The sequence below is a fragment of the Aedes albopictus genome, chromosome 2 (assembly GCF_035046485.1).
Source record: "Aedes albopictus strain Foshan chromosome 2, AalbF5, whole genome shotgun sequence".
Taxonomy (NCBI): domain Eukaryota; kingdom Metazoa; phylum Arthropoda; class Insecta; order Diptera; family Culicidae; genus Aedes; species Aedes albopictus.
Genome location: NC_085137.1, coordinates 236,402,816 through 236,414,149, shown reverse-complemented (window position 1 = coordinate 236,414,149; position 11,334 = coordinate 236,402,816). Strand labels below are relative to the sequence as shown.

Here is an 11,334-nt window from a genome sequence, read left to right as displayed (position 1 = left end):
AAAACAGCGCCTACACCCATCATGTTCAACGACCGTGATGGAAACTTGCTGACAAATAAAACAACGATGGCTGCCAGGAGGAGAGAGCACTTCGAGGCATTGTTGAACGGTGCGAATGGAAGAGCGGCAGACACAATTGGAATCGATGACGACGCACATACTGTGGAGTGGAACCTCCAACGCTAGACGAGGTCAAGAGAGCCATCAAAGGACTGAAGAACAACAAGGCTGCTGCGATGGACGAACTCCCTGCCAAAGCTTCTCAGGCATGGTAGCGAGCCGTGTTATACACCGTACCGCCGCCTTTCTCAAACTATGGGTCGCGACCCACCAGCTCCATAAGAAATACATGCGCCGGTAAAGAAGTTTGAGAAAGACTTCCGAACCGTATTATATTGAAGATACGGGAAGCCTGTTTAGTTAGTGTTCTAAAACATGGGAGAAAATCTGCTCAACAGACACTTGAACAGGAAGTTCCACATAGTGTGGGGTTCAGGCCGCTTCTACAACAAAAGTAAAAGCAACGACTCTCCTTGACCCACTAAACAACATTCCAATGGCCGCCAAACCCTCCGTCGCTCCGTTTCTCTGGAACCATCAATAAACCATTGCTTCAGAGAGGGGCTGATGCATATCGCACCCTGAAGGTTAGCTGCGTATAGGTTGCAGCAACGAACATCGATGACTCGCTTTGGGGAGTCCATCAAGATAGCATGCTGGCGCTTAACCAGTTTCCCGTGTGGTCCTCAGCTGGTACCAGAAGGAGTTGCTGACAGTGGGGCCTCCACCTGCCCCGGCCCTTACCGGGGACCCCTTTCCAACGGCGCGCGGGCTCGGATTCAACCCAGTTGACCGACGAGCATGTGGCTGTGGTCACGCATTGTGCGAAAACGCGAGCACACGAACAAAAGGTTTTCCCCTTTTTCCTGTAAACGCTGTAAACCATTATAAACCGGACAATCGGGAGAACCCGCATGACTCAAATGATATAGATGCTAGTTGGTTGGATGCGCTGGATGGTCTCATTTGCTCTCTTTGTTGGTGGGGGCGATGTTTTCACCCGCCGCCAATGCACATTGGCGGGTAAGCCAGCCGAGCGAACGGCGCGAGTGGGAGAAACAATAGAGGCTTGCATCAAAAACATAACCTCATCGAATTCTCATACGATTTGTAAACATTGCCCTCAAATTTTTTTTGAGGGCAAGGACGGCTTTATGGACCGACGCCGAAGGAAAGAAAGAGAAGGAGACAGTGATGACGTCAGCGTGAAAGCGCTCATAAACAACAAGAGTAGGGTAACGAACCACTTGGGCAGCGGCCGGTGTTTTGGGCACTATTCGCTATAACTCAGTCAATTCCAAACCAATTGCTTTGAAATTTTGTACACGGCTAGATACTATACTTATCTCATCGCGTTCCAAAAATTGTGTCAATTGGTTCAGAATTCGCTGAGTTATAGCAGAAAAGTGCCCAAAATAGGACCCCTGCCGAGATGGTTCCACTTCCCTAGTCTAGTCGTGTGTCGTTCATTTGTTGTCATTCCACATCGAACCGTGTACCAATAAAGGTGTTTATTAAAGTGAGTCTTCGCTTTTCTGTTCTGCGATCGCGCAAGTCAAAAGTCGGTTGTGTACCGTCGTAGGACATTCCGCTGTGTACCTGTTCCGCCGGTTTTCAACACTCTTGTCCTCTATAATATAAGGGCATCAACTGAAGTGCGCGAAATATAGAAGAATAACACTTCTCAATTTTGCCGAAAGTGGGATTCGATTCCAGCTCCACCGCGTGATAGTCACGTGTTTTGTTTCAACCATTACACCAGATCTGCTTCCTCCGGGATTCTTCGAGGGATTTTGTCGCAATTCTCCTTCCGTCATGTATAATTTTCTTTTTCAAATAATTTTCTACAACAAAGAAAGACGACAAGTGGTAGTGGAAATGCGCATGTCTGTCAAAAATACGCATTAGATATTTATACCATTTGGAATTTACACCGATTTCATTGAAGGATTCAAATTGCGGGATACCTTGGGCGCTAATGTGTTGTTAACATATGATTGTTATTTCAATATTGAATAAATGAAGAAAAATAATCTACAAGTATCCAAGCACCTAAATCGATTTCTCCTAATGTCTCTTTATGACATGAGAATTTTCGCTACAGAACGCAATCTGAATAATCTGAAGTAGTCTTCGTCACTAAAAATAAAAATAAAAGCATTCACAAAAACTGTTCTCAAATAATTTATTTGTTCGTGGCACATTCGGCTTACTTATAATATTTCTTTTGTATTTTTTCTTAACAAGATATACTTTTCATCTGTGTAAGCTTAAAAAACTTGTTCCTAATCTATTAGTAAAACACTTAAAACTATTTGCTCTGCAAATATTCGATCAATGAATATTTGTTCAACTGCATTAATAACTTAGTTGTTGATGGAATACTGCCTGCCGCTTCGATATCCTTAGGCCATGTCACGTTTTCCATCCAAGCGTTTCAGCTGAAAATTGACGAAGTGTTCTGTTAGTATGGCCTATATTCTAGCACATCGGATAGGTGAATGGTTTGGTTGGAATATTTTTGTTAGCAAAAGTGTTAGCAAATGACATTGAACAGTGCTCTGAACTATCTTGAGTTCTAGAAGGCATTTGAAAATACCTGTTCTATGCATCTTCGTCAATGTATTTCAGCTTTAAGTGGGTATTGTAAGCCTAGGTTTATCCAAAAAATAAGGGAAAATAAGAATTATCCTTTGCATTGTTTGAATGCATCTCTTACCTCTTTTTCGTCGGCTGCTACGCGATAGCGTTCTGAAGCGGATTCGGGCTCATGTTGAGGTGCTTTGAACACTTGGCAGTACAAAAGAGAAGCGCAAACGCCACCCAGAATCGGACCTGCCCAGTAGATCTACGAATGGGATGTCGCATTAGTTTTGACGCTGTTTTCAAGTGTATTGTCATAGGACACTCACCCAATGATTGGCCCAATTGTCACCGATGAAAGCAGTTCCAAAGGAGCGAGCGGGGTTCATGCTCGAACCGGTATACTCCACAACTCCGAGGTGACCCAAGGTAACCGTCATACCAATAGCCAATGGTGCCACAAAACGTGAATCCGGTTTGTTCTCGTCGCAAACGCCAAAGACGCACAATACCAAGATGAAACCCAGGAAGAACTCAATTCCCAAACCTTGCATGTCTTGGACATGTTCCTTCAGGCCCGTATTGCCAAGGCCATTTTGGTATGCTTCCGGTAAAAGTGCCTGTAAAAATTGTGCATACATATTTAACTATCTCTTGAAACAATTAGGTACCCTTAATTCTTTTGGCAACCTACCTTCAAAGAAGCAGTTCCAGCCACTGCTCCAGCACATTGGGCTATAACGTAGAAGATTGCTCGAACCACACTGACCTTACCAGCCGCTAGTAAGCCAGCGGTTACCGCAGGGTTGATGTGTCCACCGCTGATGTGTCCGATGGACTGGAATTTGGGAGGAAACGAGAATTGAGTAAATGAGTATTAATTAACATGACTACATATAGACAGTGTTGAAAAATTCATTTCGTCATATCCAAATTCAATCACCTACAGCTCATTTTAGAAGCTGAACCTGAGAATATGGTATATGGAAAACTTGTGCGGCTAGACCAGTTCTGCAAGAAAGTCACGGAAAAACCGCTATTTTTCGAATCTTTAAGGTAAATGTCACGGACTACCTTAAAAAAAATGCGAATGATATTCACGGTGAATATCATTTAGCATTTTTCAAAGGAAGTCCGTGACATTTACCTTAAATATTCGAAAAATAGCGGTTTTTCCGTGACTTTCTTGCAGAACTGGTCTAGCCGCACAAGTTTTCCATATACCATATTCTCAGGTTCAGCTTCTAAAATGAGCTGTAGATGATTGAATTTAGATATGACGAAATGAATTTTTCAGCACTGCATATAGATATTAGAGTGGGCCATCGTTTATATGGAAAAATTAAAAATTCAATGGTATCCCATCAGATCAAAGCTTTTTTCACAGAGAAACAGACGTCACACTCCACTAGCTTCCCATCGATAACTTTTTTAACTGTTGATTCAAATATACGACAGTTGGTCAATTCACCAGTCGTGGCGCTGGCATAGTTTTTGCTCCTGTTTGACGTTTGCTCACTACTGCCATCTAATGGTGGATTGTCCAAACACGGCATGATTAGCATTGGGCGATTACGATTGTGACGATGATTTTTAATATAATTTGTTCTAAGTGTTACGTCTGTTTCTCTGTGCTTTTTTGATCCCATTTTAGGACCCAAGTAAGTGTGCAAAATTTGGGCACGTTCGGACATGTCTACGTTTTGCGCATCGCGTTTGAAGTTTGCATGGGGTTTTACATGGGAAAACACCCCTTTTTTGCATTTCTCGCATAACAAGCTCGATTTTTTTTTCTAAAACCGAGTAACCGATCAAATGAAAACATAGCCTAGGATGTTCAGAAAAACTTTGTCGAAGACCGCGAAGTGATCTGATGCTTATCAAAAAAGGTATAGCGTTGGCATTGCTTGACGAAACAGCATGATTTCGTTGCTATCAAGGTTGCTATTGTTATTGTTAAAACATAAACACATGCATGCGGTTCGTCGGTTATAACTATTTTCACAAGCATCGGATCGCTTCGCGGTCTTCAACAAAATTTTTCAGAACATCCTAGGCTATCATTTTACAGTATCGGTTAAAAAGTTTCAGACAAACTTTTTCAACTTATGGCTAAAATGCAAAAAAGTATGTTTTCCCATACAAAATCCCATACAAATTTCAATTGCAATGCGCAAAGTGTAGACCAGGGGTTTCCAACCTTTTTGAGGTGGCGGCCCCTTTAAAAATTGTCAAAACATCTGGGCACAGAGAACAGACGTTTAAGCTCGAACAAAAATACGTCGAAATCGTGTGTAAAGAATTCAAGTGTACCTCAACGCCACTAACGGCGACTGCCCCACATATAAAGTCGATTTGACCACACGATGGCAGTGTTCATCCTTGAAATACACTAGCCCTCAAAGCGACATGAGCGCCAAACGGCCAAAAACGGCGAGCACTGGAAACAAAAATGACATTTCAACAATGGAAGTGATGGGATGCTAGCGCCACGTAACGGGAGCATAACCACATAGTCTAATCTGACCGTTACAAAGTTTTACACAAGGCAGAGAGCAAAGATAGACGTCTGTTCTCTGTGATCTGGGGCCCAATGATTGTTTTTAGAAAAAATACGAATTAAATGAACGGATTTTCCGGGAAGCATACAATATTGATAATGTTACAACTAAAGATAGTGAGCAAAGCCTAGTCCGTTAAAAAGGAAAACGATGGGAAGTGGGTAGAGTGAGACGTCTGTTTGTCTGTGCCACAACTATCATTTCAGGAACAAATTTTGAAAACGACGTATAATCAATGGTGTAGCATTAATTATACGTCGTTTTCAAAAATTTGTTACTGATTTGATGCCATAATACCCATAAAATGGCATTGCTGTCAATAAATTAATTTACTTTTATGAAGATACAATACATACATTAACGGGTGGGATCGAATCCCACTCCCGACATACTCACAAAATGTGGGTTCTTTCTTCGGAAGGGAAGTAAAGCGTGAGTCCCGAGATAAACTAGCTTCGAGTTAAAAATCTCGTTAAATAATAAAGATAAAAAATAGTAGTTTACGCAACAAGGTGCAGAATGACGATTTTTACAGCACGAGTCGTACATTTATCCAACGAGGCTTGCCGAGTTGGATAATTACGACGAGTGCTGTAAAAATCGAGTTCTGAACCGAGTTGCGTACAACATTTTTTGCAATTTCATAAATTACCGTTTGAGGATAGTTTTCAACAAAATTTTTCATCAAACTGCACACTGATGTTCATAGCCATGTATAAAAAAGTCAGCTCATAGCAGGTTATACTGTGCAGTTATCACAAATTTACAAAACATTTACAGAAAGCATCAAGAAGTTGATCAAAACTGAAAACAGTGCTGTAATAGTTTATTACGTAACGCAAATCAGTGCTGTAATGAACCATTACAGCACTGCTAATTTGGTGTGGGAAAGTAGGCCTTTTCCTGGCAGATTTGCGTCAGGTAAAACAGCCTATTACGATGAGAAATTGCAAAAAAATAAATTAATGTTTCAAACTAAAAACTGGCTGCGGTCTTTTCTTTCTAGCTTGCAGCATTTCCGGATTTTTCTGGTCACCTTGTCTTGTCATCATTGTCACAATCATCTCATCATTAATTCATCAAAACCAAAACAAACAGTGATCGGTTCGACTTCGGTTGTGGTTCCTTCAGTAATCAAGCAAGACGGACACTGAGTTTTCTCGTTAGTGGTATGCAAATTAGCTTCGTCGCAACGCAACGTAGCAAAAGTGGACAATAACATTGCGGAATTCACATCACGGACCGAGATTCGTCTGTGTATGCTAGAACTAGTGCATGTATGCAGGTGTGTAGTGTCAATAATACAATCGTATTCGCCGCAGAAAAGTGTAAAGTAAATAAAAATGTAATTAGCTCCTCGCTGGCAGCAGTAAACACCACCAGTGCAGTGCATGCGATAGTGGACTGTCGAACGTGTGGAGCAGCAAGATGTCCCCTCCTTCGTTCCCCCTTGGTGGATGTGTTGTGGTACCCAGCAGTTGCTTCTATTACTAAATGGCAGTGTTCGCTTATCTGCTGCTCAGTGTTGGTGCCGACTTGCTAGACATCGCCGACGTATTCATACGCTCCGGGGGTTCCATAGTGGAATGTAGAGAGCATTTGCAGAGCAAACGTCGGGATCAATTATTTCGTTACTACATTGCCCAATATAGCAGTAGCAGCAGCACGAACGAGTTGGAGGTGAAAATGTCTTCGGAATCGTTGGATAGCTGCGATTTCGCTTACCACGAATCTCCGACCTCGCCCGGGTCCATTAGTTTGGATAAGAGTTCATCGACGGAGGTGGTTTATACGCTGGAGAACATCACGGAGGTATCACCTGGTCTGAGCTTCGTCATTAGTGGGAGTATTTTGCTGACATGCGAGCGGTTCTCAATCAACTTGATGCTGAAAAATTCGGATCTGGCGTTGCACTTTAATCCGAGACTTCCGCAGAACTACATCGTTAGGAATTGTCGAGTGAAAGGGGTGTGGGGCAAAGAGGAAGTCGCCTCCCCCTTATCGTTCAATCTTCACCGGGGACAAAAGTTCAAGATTCAAATCCTGGTTACGGACAAGGAATTTCTCATGTGCGTCAATGGTCGTCATTTCAACACGTTCAAGCATAGACTGCCTTACCGGAAGATTTGCGCCCTGGAAGTCAAAGGGGACGTCAAGGATGTCAACGTGGAGCAGGTTTATGTCGAGACCTACCCGGATATCGCTCTAGAAGAAATCCGTCAAATTTCCAAAGAAAACTTTACTCTCCCGGAAATCTCCGATGCGCATTACAAACTGATGCCTTACACCGGTAGACTGGCGGAACCGTTCACGAACGGCAAAAATCTACACATACGGGGTCGCATCAAGCTTCTACCCCATTCCTTTTACGTAAATCTCCAAAGCAATCATCGAGTTTGGCCACATCCGAACATCCCCTTCCATCTGAACCCACGCTTTGGGAACGTCGGCGGAAAGCACGTTATCTGTCGCAACTCGTGGCTCAATGGGAAGTGGGACCGCGAAGAACGGTCGGAGAATTTGACTGACTTTATGCCTGGAAAAACTTTCCACCTGAAAATTGCCTGCACCGATGTTAGCTATCAGGTTTACTTAAACGAGAAACTGATAGCCGAATTCATATTTAGAGACAACCCCAAGCTAGTGGAGACGGTCTACATACAAGGTGATATAAAAGTGTTTGATGTTACTTTAGAGTCGGCCTATTAGTTAAGGTGAAAGACTTTGCGAATCTTCGTCATCGATGAATTTCAATTAGAGATACGTATAGCTTTAATAAGAACAATAAAACTATAGTCAATACTTATACATTATACATATATACTATTTAGTAAGTACTCGAGAATGCATACACAAGTCATTGTAACTAACTAAGCCCGGTGTGTAGAATAGTCATAGTGCGTTTGATTTCGTATTGTGTTGTTCAAATATGTTAATAAAATATTGAATGCATGTAACTAAACGCACGAAGAAAAAAGCAAATAGACAGCTTGCTGCGCAAAACAAAACTTGTTTTATTGTTGTCTTGAGGCACGTTATCAATCAACAAGACAGTAAAGGCAAACAGGGTGCTGTCTGATACCGTGATATAGGTAGGTTGTTGTAGGTATTTGCAGAAGAATGAAAGAATGAAATCTGTCCATTCAGTCGATCTTTGGACGTAAGCGTAAGTCATTGATTTGGGACTTCTACACAGAAAAACGAACGCTCGATGACTGCTGTGGTAATCACATATTAGCCTGTGTACCATTTTGTGCTGTCTTCCTCACTCCTTCAGAATATGTGAATAAGGGGAAGAAACGTAACATTTCGTGTGGGAGAGAGAAAGACAGTATCAAAGGATGCACAGGCTAATTTTCTATAATCTGCATTATTGTTCGGTACTATCGGTTCCTCACACAAATATTGGTTTAGATTCATTAGATTAGCAGAAAAGGGTAATACTTATTTCAATGGTTTGCTTGATAAGAATAAAATGCGCCTAGATTTAGGCTTCAATTTGCTCTTGGGCACTTCCCATTACACCCAGAAATATGCCTACTCAGTCACAGAGTTGGTCCAACTCAGAAACTGATCTCCAATGTTTTTTTACTCAGTTTCCGTTAAAAAAATGGGACAACTCATTAGCAATGATTCCACAACCGAGTAGGTATCTCTCTGGGTTCATATAAACCACTTGGGTGGGGTTAAATCGATGGACCCCTTGTTTGCCAAGGGGCTAACAAGGCTACAAAAATGACTTTTTATTTAAGGTACACCGGGAAAGTTGAAACGGGTGGGGCAAGATAAAACGCGAAGCTTTGAACAAGATTTCAAAATACAGTTTGGAAATTTATTATTTACCAAAAGACTGTATGAATCAAAAACTATGTTTTACGACATTCAAATTGTTTATTATGATTAGATAACATCATGCTAACACGCTGTTTCAATTTGCCCGGTGTACTTGATCAAATCTTACCCAGTTTATCGCAAAAAAAAAACTCTAAAAATCGTGTTGCAACGTGTTCAAAACATACCCAACATTTATATGAACAAACTTGGCTGTACAAAAGTTGAACAAACTGCTCTTAAGAAAATTTCAGCTTAAGAAATTCTTATTCAGCTGTCTTTGTTTCTTGGGAATTTTAACTCCGATCTTGAATATGGTCGCCATATTGAATTTTGTCATTAAATAAATCATGTTTTACTATGTTCGCAATCACAGAATTCGAATCTGAACTGAACCACATGGAGCACTTGCTTAACCCTTATGTGGCCGACAGGGTACCCGGGTACCCAGCGCCCATTTTAAAAGCACGGAGTAGAAAAAAGCAAAAAGATTGTCGGTTAACGGTTAAGCATTGGTGAGCGGTCAATTTGCAGTTGCTATTCCATGACTGACTAAAACTAGAACAATAATTGCACATAAAACCTACAGATAGAAATTATTGTTGGCTTACAATCCTCTATGTCCTCTATGGCCCATGCTTTAAAAGTCAGTATGATAGCGCCGACCACATTTTTAACCCTTCAGGATGCGCGCCGTTGTAAAAAGTATTTACAACACCACTAAAAATCTGTTCGTCGTATTGACGTCAGGACCTATCGTGGTGCTAACATCGAATCTGACTACTATCTGGTGATGGTCAAACTCTGTCATCAACAATGTACGTACAACCTATAGAGCGACTGAAGCAACCGGATGTTGCCTCAGCATATGCGCTGAATCTCGAAGCAGTGTTGCCAGACGACGGAGAGCTCGATGTAGCACATCTAAAAGACTGCTGGAGTACAGTAAAAGCAGCCATCAAAAAATGCAGCCTAGAGCCCCGTCGGGTACGTGGGAAGAAGTCGATGAATGGTTCGACTAGGACTGCAGAGCGACTTTGGAGGAGAAAAACCGCGAAATTCGATTTATCTCCTGTGGAGTTTAGGATTTCTCTGGGAAGGAATCACCCCTCACGTGCAGCACACGCAACTTACCCAGGCTGACGTCGGTTCGCAAGTGGGTTTCACCTGGAGTGGTTTCTATGCAAGCAGGGATACAAACATTGCCCGCTTGACAGTTCATACCACATCTCCATCTAACGGACCTAACGTCGTCCATAATGCGCTGTATTGCGCATTAGATGCTATCCTCGAAAATGCCTGAGTGCTCGGCAGGTCACGTTCTACCTGGTTAACTTATCTTGCCCGCTGTATTCTTTGCCTTCCCGTGCCAACCAGATCTGTGGCGAACACCATTTTCGCAGGGTTGTTGTATGGCATTTTTACATGATTTTGGTCACTGAATGCTGAGTTTGTCGTAGAGTGCCGCGAGCTCGTGATTCATCCTTCGACGCCAAACACTGTTTTCCTGCACACCACCAAAGGTCGTACTTAAAACTCGTCTTTGGAATGTCCCAAGCTTCTTCCCGAGCTGGACCATGCTTGGTCTCATGACCGTTGAGGACCACTGGTGTGCTTCTTCGAGATATACGACTTTTTCCACTAACTCGAAGGTATCTCCGTCTATCGTGACATTACTTCCTTGACGAATCCTGACGTGTCCGGTTCCACCTACCAAAGTGAATTTTGTTTTTGACGCATTCACCACCAATCCGACCTTTTCTGCTTTGCTTTCTGCTTCCCGTTTAGACAGCAAAATCAAATGTGTTATGGATTCAAACGAATCAAATACGTTTGAAAGTTGATACGTCCGTAAACAAGAATAAGGGTGAATGTTCTAACAATAATATCCATCTCATCCGCAATATAGACAAATTGGCCGAATTTCGTGAAGATCGCACCCCGGCTATTGGGTCCGACTCGTTGCATTACATCTTCCCGAAAGATGGGATGGGAGTCCGTCGCTTTGTCGCAGTCTCCGGCTAGGTCCGAGAGGTCTGGTTAGTTCACCCGAAACCGCGCAGTTGTGCACACCATCCAACGTGGCCTTTGAACAGTCTATCTGGTCAGCTTCCCAGAAGAGCTGTTTCCGTCCATGGTTTAACCATCCAAAAGTTCAGATAATAGGGTATTTTATAAGCTAAGTAGCTTGTTCGAGGTTGCTCATGCTCATTAGCCTTTTAAGCAGTCTCATTTTTACGTAATTTTGGAACTGGAAAGTTCACATAAAGTAACTGGAGCCTTCTAAGCAACTTCTGAT

General features: G+C 42.3%; 2 protein-coding genes across 2 annotated transcripts in view; one reads left to right on the top strand and one right to left on the bottom strand.

Moving 5' to 3' along the window:
• Nucleotides 1-2,231: 2,231 nt before the first annotated feature.
• LOC109412018 (aquaporin AQPAe.a) overlaps nt 2,232-11,334 on the bottom strand; it is a 75,896-nt gene continuing 66,793 nt past the window's right edge. Inside the window, exons 4-7 of the mRNA XM_062851388.1 lie at nt 3,338-3,481; nt 2,973-3,263; nt 2,780-2,908; nt 2,232-2,501 (exon numbers count right to left, since the gene is read on the bottom strand). Coding sequence (XP_062707372.1) covers nt 2,466-2,501; nt 2,780-2,908; nt 2,973-3,263; nt 3,338-3,481 — 600 coding nt within the window. The 3' untranslated portion in view covers nt 2,232-2,465. The remainder of the gene's footprint in view (nt 2,502-2,779; nt 2,909-2,972; nt 3,264-3,337; nt 3,482-11,334) is intronic.
• LOC109412016 (galectin-6) lies at nt 6,225-8,021 on the top strand. Its single transcript, XM_019685660.3, has one exon. It carries the CDS (start codon nt 6,699-6,701, stop codon nt 7,911-7,913), a length of 1,215 nt encoding a protein of 404 aa, XP_019541205.1. The 5' UTR covers nt 6,225-6,698; the 3' UTR covers nt 7,914-8,021.